This window comes from Strix aluco, chromosome 3 (assembly GCF_031877795.1).
Source record: "Strix aluco isolate bStrAlu1 chromosome 3, bStrAlu1.hap1, whole genome shotgun sequence".
Lineage (NCBI taxonomy): Eukaryota > Metazoa > Chordata > Aves > Strigiformes > Strigidae > Strix > Strix aluco.
The window spans coordinates 91,275,766-91,299,659 of NC_133933.1; the positions used below are offsets into that span (position 1 = coordinate 91,275,766).

The 23,894-nt window shown below is 42.1% G+C and overlaps 1 protein-coding gene across 5 annotated transcripts in view; it reads right to left on the reverse strand.

Annotated features, from left to right (window-relative positions):
- ANKRD6 (ankyrin repeat domain 6) overlaps positions 1–23,894 on the reverse strand; it is a 114,485-nt gene that overhangs the window by 16,032 nt on the left and 74,559 nt on the right. For 3 of the 5 annotated variants that reach the window (XM_074819560.1, XM_074819557.1, XM_074819556.1), the window contains exons 1-4: positions 11,359–11,414; positions 8,626–8,965; positions 2,585–2,683; positions 1,923–2,021 (exon numbers count right to left, since the gene is read on the reverse strand). In XM_074819560.1, coding sequence (XP_074675661.1) covers positions 1,923–2,021; positions 2,585–2,683; positions 8,626–8,919 — 492 coding nt within the window. In that variant the 5' untranslated portion in view covers positions 8,920–8,965; positions 11,359–11,414. Of the gene's footprint in view, positions 1–1,922; positions 2,022–2,584; positions 2,684–8,625; positions 8,966–11,358; positions 11,458–21,919; positions 22,177–23,894 lie in introns of those variants that run through there. The other 2 variants (XM_074819559.1, XM_074819558.1) reach the window with 1 other exon arrangement.

Below are 23,894 nucleotides of genomic sequence, written 5' to 3' on the forward strand. Positions count from 1 at the left end.
ATGAGGGCTGCTACAGGGGAAAACCAATTCCGGCTCAGCCAGACCCGGTACAGAAGTGCATCCGTACAAGCGTTCCCCAAGCAGTCCCAGGGGGTATTAACCAGGAGTTACAGAAAATATAGAGTCAAATCCCTCCCATCTTTTGCTGCTTATCAGGGTTTCACAAATCTAGCAGCCTGTATCTGTCCCATCCAGCCAGAATCACACAATGCCCACGTGTAAGTCAACAGCCCATAGGGTGCTCCTGCACATGGCACTCAGCTTTGGCTGCCAGAAAAGCTATCAGAAAGATTATGCCTTGTTGTCAGTAACATAAAAAGTTCAGAGACCAGAGAAACCATTTTGGGATTAAGTAGACTTAAGTTCTTCATTTTTCTTAAAATCAGAATGGGTAAAAGCACGTGCATGTATGCAAGCATGCACAATTCCCGCATTTTTCAGCGGGTCCTGAGAAATGATCCTGACCATTAAAGAACACCCAAACAGTGAAATGCAAAGGGAGAGGATTGTGCAGGTTAAGACATCAAAGACCAGCACAGGAGCTGCTCACGTAGTATTAAAGTCTGCCAGTCGTATTTCAGACATCAACCCTGCTGAGCTATTCTGTGCACACACTTTCCAAGAGAGGTTGTGTCCAGTTGACATACGCTAAATCTTCTAATACCCTGAGGCATCCAAGCATGCAGGATAACCAGACTTGCATCTTGAGAGCACATCTTTGTACAGAAGTATATGTATGTACACAGACAAGCGTATCCAGGGATAGGAGTACATTAGTTTACAAGACTATGAAGTCAAGCATGGGAAGTTGTCTAAAGTACCTTTGATATGAATCTAGGTGAACATTACAGGAAAAATAATTACAGAAAATAAAAATTGGAAGTTGGAACAATATAAAAGAAAGAATGCACGTAAAATAATATCAAAGATGATGTAATTACAGACCAAAAAGTGATGATTGTATAAACATATGCATATATATATACACACACACACGCATGTGCACATATAGAAACACTATGCCTAGGCAACGTGCCTTTTTACTCAAAATCTTAAGACTCTGGCCAGCTGTCTCCTGTCTTCCCTTTCTTTGCCAGCCCATTTCAGTTGTCATTTATAGAGACATGTTTACCAAAAAATGCCCAGACATCCCATAAAGCCATCCTAAAGCCTCCTTGCCTGTAATGAAGGACGTGGTGCCAACCGCGCGACCTGACCAACCCATCAGCACACTGGTCCAAACCCTGACTCCGCTCACACCATAGGCTGCTACTACCATTTCCTAGACTATTCCATTAACTTTTGAATTAGTGAACTGAAAAGAAGTCTCCCACAGGTATTACAATTAGAGTGGAACTAAAACCCCTTGCTTTGTTATTCTTTCCTCTAAACTGCTCTCAAGGTATTCTAAATACCAAAAGAAATATAATCCAGGTTCATTACAAGATTTTGGTAAAAGCCTACACTAATATATTAGGAAGGGCTCTCTAACAAAAGATATTTTTTTTCCCTCTGTGGCTTAAATTCCTTTCGCTGTTTAATTTCTGAAAAGAAAAATATGCATTTTGAATGCCATTTTCTTATTAATACAATTCATTTTCATTTTAAATCACACCAATCACAATGAATCTGCTTGGTATAAATTAGAGCACCGTGGAGATTTCCACAGGAACTGCAGTGTTCCTCAGCTGTAATTAATGTATCATTCAACGTGCTGTTGAGTTCCTCCTGCGTCAGCTGTCAAAATATGAATTTCCTAATGCCTGTAGAGGAACCATTCAGGCGTAATAAATGCAAAAAAAGAAGAAAAAAAATCCCACTAGGAGCTGGTCCTCCACCCACTGAGAAATGCCATGGCCAGAAATCTCCCGTGCTGAGAATCAGCCACCTTACACCAGAACTGAAAGCTGCATGGGTCTCACCTTGTTCTTGGCAAGAACGTTGGCTCCTGCTTTAACGAGCACTTTGGCAGACTGACTGAACCCATGCCAACAAGCTTCATGAAGAGCAGTGTTCCCATCCTGAAGAGCACACACACAAGAGAAGGTTAGTGCACTGTGTCCACATGCACAGTAACGTTACATTTGGAACGCAGCAGCCGCGCACCCCACCTGCTCACTTAAAAAAATAAAACATTTTCCTTTCCTACTAGCTTAGTTTCTATTTTGTTTTTAGAAGAGGGTAAAAAATATTGTTATTCCTTTTGTTTGGAACTTGGAATTAGTTATATTTACTCCCAAACTAAATTTACAACCTGGGATTCTCAGTTTCTGGGATAAGCAAGAGAAACTGTGCAGTGTGTTTTGCATAGGTCATAGTATGGTTGTAAATTTCTTTAATTCCTTCCTTAATGAGCTGAGAACAGACTCTTAAACCAAAAACTACTAGCCTGATATATAAAAATATCTAAATCAATAATTTATATTAAAGAGATGGTACAGCTTTTTTCCAGTGTAATCGTTCCACTTACTTTCAAAGCACCAGATACTTACTCAGTAGTGTAAACCATAACTTTCTCTCTGAGACCTTAATATTACAAGCTGGCAAGGCTGCCATCCCACAGGGCTTTACTTTTGCCTGTTACCTTGTCTTGTCTGTCCAAAGCACACCCCTCTTGAATCAGAGTTGCTATAACATCAGTGTTCCCTACGACAGCAGCCCGGTGCAATGCTGTCTGATCACCCTGCAAAAAATAGCAGATTTGTAATCGGTACCATTGCCACCTCATTTTGACTCAATGCAAATGCATACAACACACACAGGCACTGCATCTTCAACACATATACTGTTTAAATTCAAGATGCCTTTAAAAACAGTCCCCGTAAACAACTATCATTAAAGTTTCCAAGATTAATGAAGTTATTGAAAGTATCAGAGAGCTACAAACCAACTGTTCACAGAAGTTCGCAAGTCATCACAATCCTATGTACAGTGCTGAAGCGTTCTAAAAATATGGTAGCATTAGAAGGCAGTGAATCTAACACATTTGGCACTATGTGTCTAATAATCAGCAGTATCTGTAGGGAACTAAAGGGAATTACAGGCTGTTGCAATTCATCATAATGATCCTCCAGTACTTACACTAACTGGATGAGGCTCTCCTGTTTTGGCTCTGATTGCTCCATCAGACCTGCTTAGGGTAAGGAGCCTGAGATGAGATCAGTCTCTTCAGCACCTCTGATGAATTTACCGATTAGTGCTAAGAGTGGAGGCAATTTTATGATGAGGACAACAACTGCAAGACCATCAACTTCTTTCATTCAAGCAACTGAGCAATCTTGAGGTCCAAACAACTTTCATTTTGTATTGACCTGCCACGTAGCAGCAAGAAGCAAGTTTCTTACATCAGTTCATTTCCTTTATGGCCAAGTTTCCAAAAGAAATGATGCTGATGAGATCATCTTGTCTGATTGCCCATCTATCTGCCCTCTTACAACTGTTGAACTCATTTGCTGAGCTAGAGGGCCCAAGATTAATTTTCTACAAGCCTTCCAGAAACTGAAGACTAGGGAGTTGCAAACTACCGGCCCTGCCCATCAGGGGTTATCTATATATTTTTATGTGCATGTTGGTGAGACCGTGATAAAAGAGAGGGAATAGGAGAATTTATGCAGCAGCATGTAGGGATGTAAGACACTGACTGATGGGAAAATGAGCTGCAGTAGCTCCACTGCTGCCACAACAACTGGTCTTGGCTTTCCTTTGAAGTCGTTTTGAACCTGCAATGCTGAAGCACAGCCTGAGTCCAGGCACAAAGACTAGCTTCAAAGCTGCACACAGCCTTTTCTGGGGATGAATATACAGAGTGGGAACCCAATCCACCTCTGCTTGTCTAGATAACAGTCACCAAAAACACACACAGGGCAGAGATATGCAGTGTAGCCTGAGGAAAAAAAAATCTTCCAATAAGCTAGTCCTAAATAGATAGAAAATTTTTCTGCTACAAATCTTTATCAGATAATACCACATGGTATTAATTACTAAAACTAGAGGAATTTCTGTATTTTCTGTCCTGCAGTCTACAAGTCTTTAGGTAACTGGATAATTTGAATAATTTGTTGTCAAAGGCAATTAGCAGCTGACTTAAAAATTGCTCTTGATGGGGTTCTTTTGTACTAATGACAACCAAAATAGTTATTAATCCATAAGGGAAAAATGAGCATTGTCAACTACAACCTTTCAGTAACCCTTGTAATGCCAACTCCCACCACCAGTAAATTATTAAATTGGCTTACGAATTTGATTTGGCTTATGAAGTTGATTTTTAAAAACGGTGTTGAAGGCTTTTTAAAAATTTTGCTATTTATGTTTTGTCTCTAGAGGTTACATACTCTTACTTTTGTTCTCTTCCCTATTACAACTGGATATGTATTTTAAGAGATTTTGAAATAAGACAGTAATGGTTCCATGAACTGGGACTTTCAGAAAAACACAAAGTATTAGAAAACTGACAGCACTACAAGTTCTCTGAACCTATCTATTTGTTCCAAATTTACAGATAACCAAGATGTTACGGAAAATGTTCAAATTATACCATTTCACAAGTGTCAGTTTTCAGTAACTATTACTACACAGAAATCTGCTCACTAACAAGCCAGGGAAGAACTTAACACCCTTTTCTGATAACACATGGTACTGATCACTGGCACAGCTACTGCTACTGCAGCAATGGGTGATGTGGACAGCGCGAAGGTCATTTTATCTGACCACCGTGAAATGGAAAGTAATCTGTCAACCTATCCCTGCCAACTGGTATTGCTGCACCAGCAGAACTACAGAAGGTAATAAAGACTAAAACAAAATGACATCTGCCGTTGCAATGGATGGAGCTTGAACAATGAATGGTTGGTTCCTACTTCTTTACAGTCTGGAAAACTGATTGTAGAAAAGACAAAATTGGGGCCAGGAATAGATTGTATTGGATTTAGTTTGTAATTGAGGATCTTCTCGCTGGGGCAGTTTAAATCAAGGCTGTTCTTGTTAGCCAAACCTCATCACAGTAATTGCAGTGAGGTGAAAGGCCATTCAGCTTTTGGGGGGTTGTCGATATGACAGCTACTTCTAATGGCATCTCAGTTAAATTAAAAACAAACACATATTTGGAAAGTGGGAATCACATCTCACTGCTGCAGGAGCAAGCCTCCCTTGGGGACCCGAGCTCATGTGGCGGGGGGCCATTCACCAGGGCTGCAGAAGGGTATTGGGACAGCTTCAGCCATGCCTGGGCTTTGTCCCATACTATATTCTGGTCCCCAAAATGGAAGCCCAGGTAGGTGAAGGGACACAAGTCCCACGGATGGCAGGCTCAGGTGCCTCCTGCCTAAGGTGTGGGCTTTGGTGTTGACATCTTCCCTACACAAGCATGGGGAGAGCCAAGCATCTAAGAGTAAGGTCCAACCAGCACCCTGACCAGGTAAATAAATACCTCATCCATGTAACAGGGAGTGTCAATGATATCTCAAACCCCACCTCACCTGGACTGAGGCACCTCCCAGTGAAGAGATAGCAGGCATCAATGTGCCGGTGAAGGTCCCTACCACTCCCAGGTCCCTCAGCCAGCAGGGCAGGATCTGGTCAACTGTCCCCTCGGACCTCAGCACACATATTAACCTTAAACTGCTTCACGTGCTGCGGAAGCTGAATCACCAGATTGCGATGGCCTCTGCGTGTGAGTCACTGAGCGACCCAGCCACAGATGTCCTAGCCCACCTATAAATAACACTGCCCGCACCGCTGCGTTTCTAAGCTGTCTTGCCTCCCCATCAACAGAGAAGCAAAGCCCTATCCTGCCTCCTATGGAGTCAGAGAAAACAGATGAGTTGTTATATATTTTTCACCGTGTGAATTTTCAGAAAGTGTAATCACTGACTCCTGTATCTTTTTATTAATTGCTAAAATAACTGTCTCTGAAGACACTCATCAGAGTTCTGCCTTTAGCAAGGCATTAGAGGGGCTGTTCCAGAGGCTCAGAGAGCAATTACACTGGTAAATGTGTATTAACTGCCCAGACTATTATGTTGGGCACAATTTATGATCCTATTTGTAAGTGATTTATGTCTTAGGAACAGACCGCAGATCAGTGGCAATGAAGAGAGATAACTCCAGTGCGGTGTCACGCAAATGTGACCTTGATAGAAACAACAGTGTCTGCCTAAATGCAGATGTGGGCCAGAAGCCAAAAAGACACTTAGATGCTTAAGTGAGGCTCAGTAGAAATAAGGCACTTAAGCCTACACTGGTGCATCTTAAATCCTCTTCCTCAGCTGCTGCCTAGCCCTGAAAGCAACTCAACTCAGGCGTTTCCACTCCAACACCCCAGACGTCTTGGCTTGCACACTGCCACAGGGCACCGCAGTCATGGTGGTGTAGGAGTCTGGGCCGCGCTGGGAGAAAGTTAGTGCAGACAGAAGAATGCAAGGACGAAGACAAGGCCAGCAAAATAAGGCTGGCAAAAACACACAAGATAGCAGATAAGTGAGAAACACCTGTGGTCAGCAAAAGCACACAAGTCTGAGCAAAACAGGGTATGAGATAAGGGAGTTTTGGCAAGTTTTGGGCTTTACATGCTAATTGCAATTAACCAATGCAAATGCTTGTAGAGGCGCGTGAACAGCGCGTGTAGATGACCTGTAGCCTATTAGAAGATAGATGAGTGCGTGTACGGAACTTAGTAGAGTATAAATGTAACCAGAAAAGGAATAGAAAAAAACTAGAACAATAACTATAATAAAAGATGGACGACCTGATCATCACATTGGTGTTGCATCGTTTCTGTTCCCGCACGGAGAAATAAGGACCCCGGCTAATGGTGACTCCGACAATGGTGGCACCAAGGAGGTTGTCCCATAGCCCAGCCCACGCCTTGCCACAGCCCCTAACGCAGCCGTGTCCCCTTCTCTCTCTCACCCTGTGAGCACCCTCATTGCATGCTTGCTGGAAGAAGCTCCATGCAAGTTGGAGCTATGCCCACAGCCCTTTGAAAGGAGGCCAGTGAAGGAGGTGGCCACTGGCTCTTCCGCAGCAGCCCACAGGTAATAATACTTGCCCAGTTTGTCTTGCCGTAAGAGTACTGCTGTGTTGAAAGTGCTCCACTTTTAAGAAAAATCTTAGTATTCACTGGGCTAGAGAGAATGAGACACTGGGAGACTGGGATAGGAGTTTGCATTCCCTGGTGCAGAGGATGCAGGACTGCACATCCTGAGAGCTCTACCTGTAACAGGGCTATTGCACAGCAAGGCCCAGCACCAGCAGGTACATTTTTCTTTACAGAGAGCTTAGACACCTGCTTTTAGGAGAGGGTTACAGGCTGGGAGTCCTGAAGAAAGGCAGATACCTAAATGTTGACCTTCTCCATGGATTTTAGCATTACCCTTTCCTTTAACACTTTTGTGTTGGCTGGACCGGTGGTACTTGCTCAGTGTCCTGGTGTTTGTAAATACCTCCCTGAGTTTCCTTATTTGCTGACTAACTTAAAGCCATGGATGCAACCACTGGGACCAGGCACCTAGGAACTGGATAGGCATCTATTTTACATTTGAAGTTCACCCCAAGGGAAAGGAAACAACACAAGCAACTTACAAAAGGGTTTCAGGTAGATATTAGTACTTCTGCAAGCTCTCCTGGGTTATTGGAGTCTCTATTATAAACTACTGCCCAAATTTAACGAGATTTACACTAGTTTGTAATACATACTACTTTTTCCTTTCTCTGATTTAAAAAAAATACTATAACCACCATATTTTGTTTTCCTGCACACTCCTATTCTCCAGAGCATCCATCAGTTGTACAATCTCTTTTAAATCCCCTCTCCAGTGTCACACTTTGCCTCCTCACTGTCTTTCCATGTTTGCAGAAATCACCAAACAGTCTTGCTACAGGAGAATTCACCAAAATATCCAGCAAAAACTCATGCCTTCAATCTCTCATACAAAGTTCTGGACAGCACTTGCAAAGTCTTATACTATGAAATCAAACCACTAAGTTCACGGTAGAAAGTTCAAAATATTTTAAAGTTAAAATAGTGTTAAACACTCGCAGGAGCATACAAGCATACATGGATATCCTGAAGCAGCTGTACACACAGGCAAATTGATGTGCCCCGGCGTTTCTCAGTGTCACTGTGCTGCTCTCCTCCTTTGCTAAGAAAGGCCGTCATCATGATACACAGTAAGAACAACTTCACTCTGAATGATAAATGATGATGCATGACCAGCAGAAGTGATCAAGGCATGAAAAAATAATCATGAACGAAACAAATTACAGCTTAAATGAGACTGAAATGGCAGTACAGGAATAAGCCACTTTGCATATTTACATTCAGCTAGAAATGATTATGAACCCTGGGTGATTGTTCCATTTGAAATTTGCTTCTTAAACTGGAGCTTCCAGAAGGGAAGTTTCGGGGCCTCAGGCCTTTGTTTTAAATCAACTTGTTTTCCCAGTTAGATTTTCAGAGAGCGCATCCAGGGCAGGAAAGTTGATGCAGAGCACCCAGCGCAAAGCCTGCCATGCAGTCATGCACTGCAGAAGAGCTCGGTCATGCCAGACCGCCAGGCCAAGGTTTTGCAGCATGCAGCTGTGGGAGACATCAAGCTCAAGGCAGGGTTGATGCACAAGATTTCTAACCTCCTTCTCTCTTTCTGATCTTCTAGGTTCCTTCCTAGCCTTTCTCTTCTGGTTTCTCTTATCTTTTTCATCCTTGATTTCCTTCACCGGGACAACTTTCTCCTTGACTATTTCTGAGGTGTGTGCTGTATGGATACTCATTGACCATTCAGAGATGGCATTGGGATCCCAGTAAGAGTTTTCAGTATTGGCAGGGAGAAGGAAAGAGTTAGCTCCTGGGGTGGCGTACTCTACAGAGCTGGACTCCACCAGTTGAAATTCATAATAATCCCACTCCAGGCCACTGGAGGTCATTCTTCAACTAATTCTTACAGCTCTTACTGTGTTTTAAAGAATATATCTGCAGAACATGAAGTGAGTGTTTTAATCTCTCCACAACATTTAGCAACTTTTAAATTTCTGCTCAGCATGTGGCAGATGAAAAGTTAGTCTTGCATTTTTGTTCATTAGCTGAAGAGAGTAAACTCCAAAATAAAATGTGTTTAGGTTTCTCTTGTTACTTAGAAAAATAAAATATAGGTGGTCTTTTTAGAATCTGAAGATTTTTTTGTGTTATCACAACAATGCCACAAACAAAAATCAACTAAGTTATTTACTTTTCAATTAAATATGATACTCCCCACTCTCACGAGTGATTTAATCTCTGAACCTAAATCTGTATTCCTGAAAAACAGAAATGAAACGTACAGATGTTAATCAACACTGGAAACTAAGATGCCTTCAGTGCCAAATAAGTACACAGTAAAAGTGACCAAAGGCATAATCAATAGATTGCAACTAAAATAGAATATGAACATATTCTGTGGTGCATAAATAAAGTGTAAAACTGAATTACACAAGGAGAAAGCATAAGTAGAGAACCTTCTTTGAAGACCTATGTAAAAGGAAAGCAGAAATATTTTAGTTAATACCCTTCACAAAAATCTTCACTTGGGAGTTTTAGCCTTCCTCCTCCTCTGAGACACACCCTCTGAGACTCAAGCAACTCCTGAGGCTCTCCTCAACCCCAACCAAATTACTAGTACTAAATACAGAGCTAAAATCAAAATACATTTTAAAGAAACAGTATCTGTGAATCAAGCATGCATCTATTCTGCTCACATTAGTCACCACATCTAGAAGCAGTATCCAGTTGTCATGAACAAAGACCCTGGGAAGCTTGCAAGACAAGCAGACTAGGTCTTCTACAAGCTGAATATTGCTACAGTGCAAGGCTCTTCACTAAACTGAAATGATGCTAAACACCAATCTACTGTTTTTCCATTATGCCTATCATGTTTACATATAAACAGCCTAGATTTTATTCCTAAAGGATTAAAAAAACCCCATACTTACTCAAAAAACAGTTTTCACAGAAACTCAATTTGATCAAATCAGTGGAAACTCTCTCATTCTTAGAGCAGCAACTTGCTTTTCTCAGGAAAAGTGATTGTACTTGTAAAGTACCTGCACTTTTGTCTTAAATACCTGATGAATCATTTTTGCTGGGAGAAGCTGAAAAACATACTCAGGATACATCTGAATAAACTGATACTCCCATTACACTTGCAAATCTGCTCCATTTCACAGATGGGCATAGGGAAAGAATAAAGAGTGCAGGAAGCAAAGTTTCTTCCTAGAAAAACAAGTTTCCCAGTAGAAAGCTGGCTGCACCAGTACCCCAGTCCTAAGCTTGTCAGACAGACTGCTCACGTCTCACAGGAAAGCAGCTACTCATGCAGAGAAGGAAACCAGTTTTCCAATTTCTATAGATATTTAAGACTCTCTAGTTGCAAACAAATGCCTAAGGGCATTTCAAAAGGCACCCAGACATTTCCAGTGTCTTTTTAATACACATACAGGTGCCTCTACTAACCACCTTTGGACTTCTAGGTCCTTTGAGCAATCTTCACCTTCTTTATTACAGGGGGAATAAAACCAACCCTTCCTCAAACTTGTTCCAGCGTGCTATCAGAAGTTAGCAACGGCATCTGAAGAAGTCATGGTTATTCAACTGCTGTTGCACATTTCAGCCTACACCTTCGTTCATCAGAGTGAGGTAACTAAAACTATGTTACCAGTCACTCCAATGTGCCTTAAAGCCTGTCCAAGATTAGAACTATTCTCATGGAAAACTGAGAAATTCCAATAACATATTTTACCGAATGAAAACAAACTACCATTTGCTAAATTCAATGCTGGTTTCATTGTGCTGATGCTTCAGCACACAACAGCCTCACAGATGCGACCACCCCGGCACCAAGTGCAGCTGCCAGCAGGACAATTTCCCTGCGACGCCACACAGTGCTCTGGGCAGCTGCTCAATACCCGATACGCTGCAACATGTATCTGCACAAAAAGAATCTCCCATTTCAGGCAAACATCACATCAAATTGTGTCCCCTACCTGACATCCTCCAGGGGGTTTCCACAGGGTACAATGAACTCTTATTTCATTTCTACACCAAGTGGCAGACAACAACCTTCACTGCTACTCACACCCGCCCGGCGCAACCAGAGCTCTTATAAAGCTCTGCAGCTTGAGCAAGAGGACCAAGCCATTTGTTGAAAACCACATCATTTTACATTGTCTCCCATGCAGTTTTGTAACCTCCAATTAGAGGTTACCTCTCCAAATTAGAAAAGAGACAGATTTTGCTTTCATTTAATCCCACTTCAAAGAAGCAAAGGTCTACTGTTATTTGCAAATTACTTTTTCCCCTCCACCCCAAGCAAGATGGCTGCATCTACTTACATCATCCTGAATATCCAGGTCACAACCTGCCTTCAACAAAACCTGGACAACGTGGAGATGACCCTTGTGGGCAGCAAGATGCAGGGGGGTCCGGCCATGCTATGAATGAGAAGAAAATAATAATATTTTAAGATTAATTTTTATGCATGGTAATTGACCAGAATTTTATCTGATTTTCCTCATTCTTCTGTTTATACCTCGCTCTCTGAAACCTGCAATAGCAGCAAGTGACATATATTAGTGTACCAAAGGTTCTACCTTAGTTTTATGTATGCTGAAAACTCCTCCTCCCCCTTTTGCAACATTTCAGTTTATCCTGATGATAGTCTATAAAAGGAATATTACATTCACATAAGGACACTTCCTTACAAATTTGGATCCAGCTTTGTGTCCATGCCTAAAGAGAATTCATGACCCTTGGGTTTCTGTCCCTCTGGAGTGCAGAACTGTCAACCCCTTTCAACTTCACTCTGCACAACAAAGTTGCAATAGCAGGCTAATTCATATATTGTAATAGATACCATATTTGCAATAGAAATAAGAATTACTGGACTGTCCTGTATGACAGGCAGTCTTCTTAAAAGGAAGGCTTGTAGTCACTCCAAGTGACAACCAACCGCATTTTGCCAAAGATCCGTCAGGTTTTTTTAGACAATACTTACTTCTAAACATTACCAAGCTCTAACCCACATGAAAGTAAAGAGCATAAAATAGTCACGAGAAATTCAATCTATAGTGTAATCAAGGATGGTTCCCTAATAAACAGAAGGACAGAAAAGCTTTAATTAATGAGATGGATACATGACATATGGTTTTAGGAGAAAAAAGAACAAAGACTGAAATTTGACAGTAAAATCAATTTTCTAAAAAAAAGCATTGTCCCAACAAATTGGTTCCAAAAATCTACATGAAATGACAAGAGGAAAACAATAGTTACTTGTAACTGAGCCCCACTTTATCATCCTTTGAAAGAATTTAAAATTAAACATTTCAGAAAAAGGGGAATAGACTGCTTCTTCTAAAAGAGGCATAAGAATTGATTGTGAAAAAAGACTCAGAGGGAAGAGATTGTCTGGACACAGAGGAGAGCTACAACAAGCGATTACCTAAACATTTAACCCCTACAACCTGAAAAAGAAAACTCATAGGGGAGAATCAAGAATTAACTCTTGCTCTAGGAAGTGTGTGTGTTTGTGTATATATACACATCTATATACATACATTTTTATATATACATAAAATCTGAAAGCATCAACATGAAAACTGAATGAAACACCTTAAGAACCATCAAGCAGCAACACTCCAAAACTGTTAATTGCAAATTTTATTTAATCACAATTAAGAAAACAGGATTCCAGCCATTGCTAAAATCACAGAGTATCTTCACAAAGAAGTCCATTTTCTCCACTAGGCATTTTATGGGATAAATAAGTTACATTATTCTTCACCTGTACCTATTAAATATCTATTTCTTCATTACCACTGCTATTGTCTATTTTTCCACCCAATGATTTACCCTGCAAAGGAAGATAAATGGCCCTACAGAAGGAGCAAACACCTCAAGAGCTGACTACTAGTGGCCTGAAGTAAGCAGAAGGCAACCATGAGCTCTCTGAGGTTTTAAGCAACTTCTCCAGAAGGAAAGCTACTTCAAGTAAATAATAAACCACGCTCAAGACAGGATTGCTTTCACACAGCAAACCCCATACCCACATAGCTGGTAGAGCCTTGGGAATTCAGCCTCTTCAGAGCAAAAAGGAAAACAAGTGTTGAAATACACAACAGCTGGGGACAAAATGTCTATGTCATTATGGACTAGTTGTGCTGTGCTTCAAAAACATTAAACGCTGATTAATTGTCCTACATTATCTACCTGAAGGGCCAGACCTAAGGGAAAAGTCCTCATGTGCTCTGCCATGCAGGTCTCTCAAAACCCAGACATTGCCTCCCATTAGTGGCAGCAGCTCATTCCCACTTGGGAAACCTCCCACTCCTGCCGTGGGAAGGGGTGGGAAGGGCTCGCTTTCAGCTGCCACCACTGCCCCTGGGGGCCATCCAGTCTGCTGCCTGGGCGCTTCTTGCTTGACCTGGCCGCAGGTCCCTAAATGCCTGCCCCTACAGCGAAGGGCACCGAGCTGCACTGAGCATGCTTCCTTCTCCAGCAGCCTGGAGAAGAGCCAGGGCTATGCTGCTGTTCCAGGTAACTCAATAGCAGGAGGCATAAAAGTCTCCAGGCAACACGAGGGGGGAAAAAAAAAATAAAATAAAAAGAAGTCAGATTGACAAATCATTCCCAGCTATGAACAATATGTTTGGATTACGAGTATGTGCTCCAGCACGTTCAGGTTTATGGGTTCTGACTTTCTACGTTACTTAATGGCAATAAGTACATCACCTAATCCAGGCATCTCATTTCCCAGCAGGTTACTAATATATCATGAAAACAATTTATTGCAATCTGTTCATGGAGCAGAAAAAGTCCCAAACAAACCCAACTTGAGGCCAGGTCATGCACTTTAAAAGGAAAACACCATCAACTACATGACTATATCCCAGCAGGGAAACTTTCTGATAAGATAACCATCTCTAACCATTGAAAAAATGCTGATGTGCAGCCAAAGGTACTGTGTTAAAAGTAAACCATGAAAGCAGAGTATGAGTTTATTTCAATACGAGGGACATGTTTTCCTCACCTAACACACCTTCCCAGGCAATTGTCACACAGAGAGTGCCTGGTGACAGGGCACAAGCACAAGAAAAGGTTGCAAAACCACAGAAGATAGAGATCATAGGACTTTCACCTGACCATTCAATGCCTTAAGGCACATTAAAATAAAGCTGCCCCGGGGGAACAGGCTTATCTGGAGGAAGCTGCCCTCGCCCCAGGGAACACCAAGTTCTCCTGTCACTAGGACCAATCTGTTCCCCGTTCTCCAGTTCTCCATAGCTGGGCAGCCTCCCCGTGCTCATGGCCAGCCACAGGAGATGGATGCTGGAGAAGGAGAGGGCACTCGCTGGAAGAGGCCACCGCGGGGCCAGGGAGAGCTTCAAGGAAGGGTTGCCTGGCTGATCCCAGCACTCAGCGAACAGAGACTCACATTAACCATGCATTTCCCATACTATCATCCCCAAGTGTTCAAAAACTTCAGCCAGGTCCCCAAAACTCAGATTTTTGTTTAAAAAAAAAAACTGTGTTACTGAAATGGAAGACTAGAAGATTGTTTTTATTCCAGAAGTTTTGTGTGTTTCAAGATTTTCTATCCAAAAAAATAGGTTCAGAGGCATCCCACCTACTGGAAACCCCTAGAGAAAGATCTACAGAGACCAGAGCTGCTGCATACATGCAGTCCTTGAGCTATTCCCACCATAAAGGAACACTATAAATGAAAACTATGACCCTACCTAGGATGGGAGAGTGGGAAGGAGGATCAATTCCAGCACATTACACTGATTAAGAGGCTCAGGCTTTTGGAAAGGCACTGATCATCTCAAGATTAATTGTATCCCTGCAAGAACTGGCAATGCCAGATTTTCTTTTTCTTCCCATTAACATCAAAATGAGAGCAGAGACAGGAGATACAGCTGGACAGCATTCCAGTGTGGGCAATGCACTCACTAGAAAAACACTTCCACCCACGTTCCCAACACAAACATATGCATATACACACAGGTATGTATGTACATATGTGTGCACACACCAATCCAGAACAAACTGTGAGAGAGAGACAAGGCGATTTGGGTGCCCCTCTCATGCTGTGATGACAAACTTGGAGCACAGCAAGCTTTGGAGAGAAATGTTCAGTGGTTCCATCCCACAGCAGGAAGCCCCAACAGCAACAGTCAGAGCTGCTCTCACCTTCATGTCTGTAAGTCAAATCAACAGCCCACAAAGTTTTTCTCTCACAGCAATGCATCCTACCCAAAATATCTAGGGGGAAAAGAGATGAATGCAGACAGACAAATTTCCCTCTGCGTGTCTTGTCCATAAAGACATTTCGCACTCACCACTGCAGCACCAAAAAGAGGACTTATCTGAATACACACATGGGTCCTCGTGGGAAAGGAAACAGACAAACAAGAGTGTCTCCTAGATGCTCACTGCAAGGAGACAACACTAAACCCAGGGACTGCTTAACATACAGATTACTGATTTAAAAGCTTGTGAGCATTTCCAAATATGAACTGTAATGGTTTGGGGTTTATTACAGAAATACAAATGAGGGACTGCTACAACTTGGGATTAATGAACCGATAAAGCAGTCATTCATATAAAAAATATGCAATTTGGACTTCTATTCAAATGTAAATAATTGCTTCAGCAGGCAACAAATCATACAAATCCTCCCGTGTCATGGGCTTATTGACAAAATAAATGGAACCTATTGCACTAAGGCTGCAACTTCCAACAACCGTGACACGCTGCTATAGCTATGGGGCATATCGGGTTGCAGCCAAGCACAGTAAACAGCCACATGAATTTCAGCAGTAAAATGCAAGGGTAGGGTTTTTGTTTGTATTTAATCTGTATTCAAACTTCCAGACATTGAGAGGCAGCAGTCGATACATACCATTTAGAAGCAAAATTTTCTTAGAGCAGCTGCCAATGTATGCACTCCACAACCAAATCTGTACATGGGGGCCTTAGCACCAGCATTTATTTATGCAAGATACTTTTACGCAAGTACATTCAGTTATCCATCTTACCCTGCTCTTGTGCTGCACAAGGACGGTTATTTATTCATCCATTCTGCACTTACACAAAAACATGCCTATCCACATTTTATTAGAAAGCTTGAAAACAAAAACCAAGTCTTGTCACATTGTTCACACTGATGATTTGTTAGACTGTTCTCCATGAATAACCTGCTTGCTCATCAGCAGAAAGCTTCTCATTGACCTCAATAGGCATTCAGCAAGTCCCTAAATGTTTGCTAGTCTCATTTATTTTTATTTATTGTTTAAAGCAGACACAAGTAATTTTTCAAACTGAAGGAGCACAAAAATGTGAAAATACCAAAATATATTTATTTTTTTGTTTGTCTTAACTTAAAAAAGAAGAAAAGAAGATATTGTTTCAAAGAACTCAATGTGCTCTAAAGTTGAAATCCTGATGACAAGGCTACAAGTACCTCAGCATTACAAAAGTTTTGCCATATGGCAGATTCAAAACACAACTAGTTCAAAAATTAAATCAAACAAACACACACAATTACCGAATCAAAACAGAAGCACTCTCTTTTACATTACTCTGGTTTTTTTCCAAATGATCACCCCTTCTCTGCAGAATTCAATTTTATAACTATGATCTTAATGCTACACCCTGCAGAAAAGCTATATTCTGCTTCCCTTTGAAAAAATATTCATAAAACCCATGGCGCTATACAAATTACATTAAAACTGTCTGTTTAACAGAGAAGCAGCACACTCCTGTGTGCGTGCTTGCTTTTCTTAGCCCAATTAATTCTAGCTATTGAATACTACATCCTGTGCTGCAACACCCCCGTGAAACCCAACACCCAGTAACACTTTGTTTTGGTGAGCTGTAGTGCAGAGGTTCAGACCTGGAAATTTCATTTCCAGGCATGGAGCGAGCCCACGTTAAGGGCTGCCGTTCCCCCAGAAGTGCCTTGTTTCAGCCAGGCATCCTTGGGATACAGCTGAAGTTTATGCCTGGGAGGTGAAATCCCATTTCTCTCCATCCTCCGGTGTACTGGATCTGGCTGAGCCGGAATTGGTTTTCCCCTGTAGCAGCCCTCATGGTGCTGTGTTTTATGTTGGGAGCTGGCAGGGTGTTGGTAGCACACTGGTGTTGTGGCTACTGCTGAGTAGTGCTTACACAGCACCAAGGCTCTTTCTGACATTTCCCCCCCACAATGGGACGGGGTGGGCAAGATCTTGGGAGGGGACACAACCAGGACAGCTGACCCGAACTGACCAAAGGGATATTCCATACCATATGACGTCTGCTCAGTATAAAGCTGGGAGAAAGGAGGAAGGGGGTGGGGTCACCCTTGGTCCTCCGAGGCAACCACTACACGTATTGGAGCCCTGCTTCCTGAGAAGGCCCGACATCGCCTGTTCATGGGAAGTAGAGAATAAATCTGTTTTCTTTTTTTTGCTTCCATGCGCGGACCTTTGCTTCACTTTGCTTATATTAAAACTGCTGTTGTTTTACCCACAAGGGTTGTTTTGTTTTCCTATCTTATTTTCTTTCCCCTTTTTGCCCTGTTGAGAAAAAAGTGGGAAGGGGGGGAAGTGATAGAGCGACTTGGTGGGTACCTGGCATTTAGCCAAGGTCAAACCACCACATCCAGGCACCGTTCTGGAGACAACTTTGAGAGAAGAGCTGACCTGATCTGAGACGTCACTATCACCACTCTGCTGTGCCACTCCTACTGGTCCACAGACCTCTCCCTAACCTATCTCAACTCACAAAATCAAAAGAAAAATAACCCAGGAAAACAACATCCTGGGAGGACAGCAAAGCAGAGCAGCTCAGCAGAAGTCCCAGAGCTTTCATGTCGAAGATGCAGCTGTCAATAACTTTACTGGAAGAAAGCTCTACTACAAAAGGACTGAAAGAAGGGACCAGCTTTCTTGCTTGGAAGAAAAGACTTAATTATACCAGGCTCAGTTCTTAATTTTCCAGCTTTTGCAGCCTATTCAACAAAATACTTTATAAAGGCACCTGCTTGTTGGATCAGCCAATTTGTACAATCAGTTGTTTGGGATATTTTTTGCCCTTTTCATAAAGAAAAACACTATAAATTTCATGTCTGTGAAGAATGTCAGACAAAAAGGCATAAAGATGGAAATTATCTTTTTGTCCTACCAGGCAGAGCAGCAACAGAGCACTCTGGTCAAGAAGGTGGCCTTTGAGAAGAGCAGAGCCATGAAGCCTCTGCTGAGCACCAGCCCGTGTCTTGGCCAGGCCCCCGCACGATTGGCAGCAGAGATGTCAGCACCAGGATGAGTGCTCGATGCATGGGCAACGCAGTGCCACCAGCCCTCTCCCACCCTGGGCCCCCCGATGTCAGATCGTCAACAGCAGTGTGACCTAGTGGCCATCAGTTCTTCTTTACATATTTTAAAAGGCCCCAAATCTGGAATGAGCCCCAGCATCCCTTGCTGGAGTCGGGAGAGGTGCATACTTCCATATTGACTTCCCCTGCACAGATGCCTTGCTAGTTAACACTGATCAAAACAAAACAAGTGCCTCCCCAAGGAAACGCTGAAGTGAGCACCTGGACACACAGATTCTCCATTGAATTTTGTTTCTCTCATATACTACTTCTTCTGAAATCATCTATCAGAGGTGACAGAAATTAAAACACTACTTTGCAACTGAATTGTTGTTTACTGAAGCAGCAACTGACCACATCATATGACCTTCCATATATACGATAAAAACAGAAATGGATGAGCTTGCCAGCTATCCAGCATTTAATAGTACTTGGTTTGTTACAGAAAATATCCTTCATTTTTCTTAAGCTATGCTCAATATGCTATTGCAATAATAAAGCTATGCTCTATGTTTGAATAAAAAACTCTCTAGCATTTAGCTCTAGATCCTGGTCACTTCAAGGTGTGGTTCTGCATGGTGTTTTCCACAAGAATTGGTCTGCGCTTACAGATGCATATCAGAAATACATTTAAAGCCTAAAGTGATGTGGGAACTTTTTCTCTCCCTCCAAAGAGCTTTGTCTCTGCATGTCTTCTTCCAATAAAATTCTGATAGAATTCAGCAGGAAATTTTGGCTGACAAGTATAAACCCCCATTTTTTTTTTATTTTGAAGCAAATCCCTAGAATTTAAAATTAATTTGACAGAACAAACTGAAAACTATGAATAAAAGCAGAAGACATACAGGTAAAAGAGAACTAAGGCATGCAGGTGAATAAATTTATTTTTATGCTTCATTTTACAACAATTTTTATTGTGGGGAGGGGAGAGGGCTCAGGATTTTAATTTATCTGAAAGCTTGATCAATAGTTCTCCACTACAACAAGCATGCCATCTAATTTCCGTCCTAAAATTAACAACCCCTATCCTGAAAGTAGTTCTTATTTTGTGCCTGTTCTGTTTACTGAAAGACTGCACAAGAACCTGGCTCTCTGATGGCTAAAAAACCGCTTCAAATTTCCAGTTTAAATACACTTGAGGCTAATTTATACACGCTTGCTCCTGTGACAACCTTGTCCTTGACTTTAAATGTCTCTTTCTCCTTCCAGCCTTTGTGTGTCACCAGATTAGCAAGCCAAGCTCTTCCAGGGTATGTTTATACAGCCTTTCACAGGCAAATATGCACATGTTCTCCCTATGCAGCTAGCTGGCTGGGTGAGAGCCAGATGCAAACTGAATGCTGTATAGACCTGGACAGGACATTATTGAGCCTGAACTGATGGGCTTTGATGAGGGCAGAAGCTTGGTCTCACGCCTCTTGGTTCACATTGAGCTCACCTCTGTCTGGCTCACAGCACAGGAGTAAGTGCCTGTGTGCCTCCAAAATACCCCACACACGTAGCCTCTGTTGCTCATCTGAGAGCCTCTCCACTCCTCTGTGCATCCCTCTACAGTCTTGCTGATCTGACTTCAGCTCTTCTGAGCTGGGCTCGTCACCGGACTACCCAAGTACCTCATCTGCACTGTCTGTGGACATGCCAGGATGCATCCAGAATGACTAGAGGGACAGCTTTTGTCACCACCCACCAACACCCTGGGCCCCATGGGGGTGACCAACCCACAACCTCTAGGAAAGAATAGCTACAATCCTGCAGTACCAGGTCAGCTACAGGGATGGCCTCAGAGCTCACCAGCAAGCATGGCTTTCCAAAAGAAACACCAACACTCTGCACCTGGGCATAGTTTTGCCACCAGATTAGCTTTGCTTTGATTTTTCCACAGAAAGGTTGAACAACAAAGCAAGAAACAGGAAGCCACTTATATCGTACAGGAAAGAAAAACTTGTCAACTCTAGCAAATCTGCATTTTATCAAATTAACATGATTTTGTGTTTGAAAGTCAGATCTACACAATTTGCTTCCTATTGTAATTAACAGAAGGCATTGATAATTGCATAATAAACAACCTTAACAATAAGAAAGTGTCAATTTTGTATTGGAATTGTGGATTATGGCAACTAATTCCATGAAACAGTTAAATCAGTGGCATGATTATTCTGGCAACCATTACAAACGCCACTGCATTTTATGTTCAAATATTGTGGAAGCTGGATTTGAAATTACATTAATGCACAAATTTATACAAAGCACGGAATCCTTTCAATTGTTTGTGTATTTTCAGTAGGTCCCTCAGCAGTCTCAAAGGTCATGATCTTAAAACCACAAGCACAAAAAACCCGAGCTACCATTCAGATATCTGTAAGTCGGTATTTTCTGATCTGTTACTGACTACCCTTAATAGCTGTTCTTCTGCTACAGAGCTGCTTGGACAACAGAACCAAACAGGCATCTTTATGGGACCATTCATGTTTATTACATCTGTGCTTTGTATCTACCAACAAGAGGCCACTTAATTTTGGCAAACAAAACTTACAAACACCGGTTGTCCTTGGATCACTCCAGCTTTCAAAATAAATACTATCTACAACTCAAACAGTGCAAAGGGATTGAAAACAACTGTCACTGACAGATAAAAAGAGGAAAGGACAGATTACTTATCAAAGGTACTCACATTTGCTTTCTATCTGTAAATATTAGCTCCCATACATATGTTATGTTCAAAACCAATAGGGGAATACAAATAAAACAGATCCAATGGAGAATAATAGTTCATCAAAACAGGACATCCCAAATTTTATGTTACAGCTCTAAAGATCTGATTTACCTAATTCTTTTTAAGGGTTTTTGCTGGTCAAACCTTCTCTGCAACAGCCAATTCTATCTCATCTTTTACATGCTAGTATCTTTTATAACATGTTGAGAGTTAGGAATAGGTGAATATCAGTTTGAACTCTCTTAATATCTAAGCAGAAATCCTTTGATGCTGACCTTATCTCGAAGGTACGGGGAACACAGTTTGCAACCCCCAAGTTTGGAACTGACTGGGGACTACACAGCACGAATCAACGAAGATACTGGGTATAAGTGAGGCTGCTGTACCAAGAGACTTCAGTGGCACGAAATGCTTTCTGCGTACCTTTACCCTACCGCAACAGGTGGCTTTCCCCCATCCCCTCACCCAGAAAGATGGGCACTCTGAACTGCCTTCCCTGGACAGGGATGAATCACTCCATTCATCAGTCCACACAGTGTTCAAAAGTCAATGCACGCTTTGAAAAATGTCACTGCCCCTCCACCGACACACTACATTTCTAAGGACTTGGTGTTCACTACAGCTGTGGCCACTGGGAAGTGTAGAAACACAAGACATGCACTATATTGTAAATTCACATGAGCTATTAAATACAAACTTTAAGGAAATCTAAACACTAACCTCAGGCACATTCAGAATGGTAAAGCTACGAGGGCATTTTCACAGACAATGGTCTAGGAGTTATGTTAGTTCCCAGGGATTTCGCAAAGCGTTTTTCTCTTGTTACCTTGGTAACCGCTACCTTGGCACCCTTGTTGATAAGCTGCACCACATTCTCCACTTGGCCTTTGTAGGCAGCTACGAGCAGGCGTTCTGAAAGCACGGCGACCACATCCTGCTGGCTCATGAATTAGGAGAGAAAGGTTTTCAGGTTTCTTCAGTCCAAAAACAAAGGCTTGAGGTCGGTTCAAACAGCATGCAGGCAGACAAGGAAGGACCCCAGCTCCCTGGACGGTGACGTTATTGCTATGCCATCCTCTGGACCTGTGGATCAGAAAACAACACTGCCGTCAGCAAGGTTTCAGAGGCGGAAGCACTGCAGCAGCTCCTCCCCGAGTGTTCGTCTTCTCATCGCTTTGGGAGGGGGTCACAAAAAACCCTCGGAGCCTCCTGAAGACATTGCATTTCTGTTGCAATGCAGAGGGATGTAGACAGGAGCTTACTTTCAGTGTGCCCTCATTCCCCTAGTTTGGGACAAAAATCCGTAAACTTTCTGAGAGCTTAACTCTCTTTTGGCCTAACCTGTATTTGTGTGGCTCCCTTTCATTCTCTCCTTCCCCCCAGGTTTCCCAGACTTCAATTAGTCAAGGATGGGTTAACTACCTCCACTGCTAATAGTAGCTCAGCTTGTGTTGGCCAAGGGAACAAGAATAGGTTATAGTTACTGGCTGCTGATATAAATATACAAACCTCTGCCCTGGAAGGACTGAGTGCAATCAGCAATTAAAGGCAGCTGACTGTTCCCTCACAAGTATAAAATGCTTCACAGCCTCCCCAAACGATCCCAAGGACATCTTTGGGAGGGATCACAACCTGCTACTGGGAAACACTCATCTTTGCTGTCAGCGAGAAATGATGTTCCTCCTGCTATGCTGTGTGACATCACGCCCCACTGACCCCAGAAACAATTCAGATTTAGCACTCATCATGCAAACTTGTGAGCATGTTCTTCTTCTCGGGTTCCACTGACCCATCCAATGAGCCATTGGAGCTCAAAAGAGATTTCTGACATAATTCCAGAAAATGTATCTGCAGATCCCTTTGAGCTGTAGGATCCAGAACCTGCCCAGTTTGGGAGGATTTCAGCTTTACCTGTACTTTTCACACTTTGGTATTTAATTGTTTCAGTACAGGAAATACACCTTCAAGATAGCCAGTGTGTATACAGAAGATTTCTCTTTCTCTTGAAATATCACTGCACTGCTCCTTATCAGCTACCAGTATTATAGGCTTTGCACAGTCTAAGTATAATTGGTACAGGAACTAGATGATGTTGGAGATTGATAGTGGAATACAATGTCTTTCACCCTTATGTTATCCATTTGAATCCATCTCAAAACAGCAATAACTAAAAGCTATTACTGCTTAATGCCTTTGCTGCCTCCCTAAATTGATTTGTTTTTCTCAGTTTAGCTGATAGTACAAAACCCTCCCCATCATAATCCCACCACTCAGAGTACCGACATTTTTGCCAGCAGCTTCAGCAGGGAGACCATCGCCAGAACAGCTGAAAGATTTAATTTCCATCCTCATACCAGTAAAACTCTCCCAGCAACAAGGAGAAAATGCATGGGTGGTTGCGGCACATGAACTCCCCGTCTTCTTAATACTGGGGGCAAGACCTTGTAATGAACATCACTCCAATGCTGTGATATCATATCCACCAGCACACCTCTGCAACAAAAAGATGCTGTAGCCTTGTTTAACTGAATGGTTAATAGGGTATTGTGATCCTCTGTGACACCAAAGTAGTATCCAAAGCTCTTGGACCCCACAGGATCACTGATCTACACTAAACATTTTTGATCACAAGCTCAGGTATATTAAAACCATGTTGGTTAATTTGTAGTAGTAGAAGATACTTGCAGAATTTAATTTGCATTCCTATGGTAATTTGTATTAATGAAACTTAAAACACTTTATGAGCAGTAATTCTTGTAATACCCTTTGAGGTGAGTATTATGCTCAAGAATATATCACGC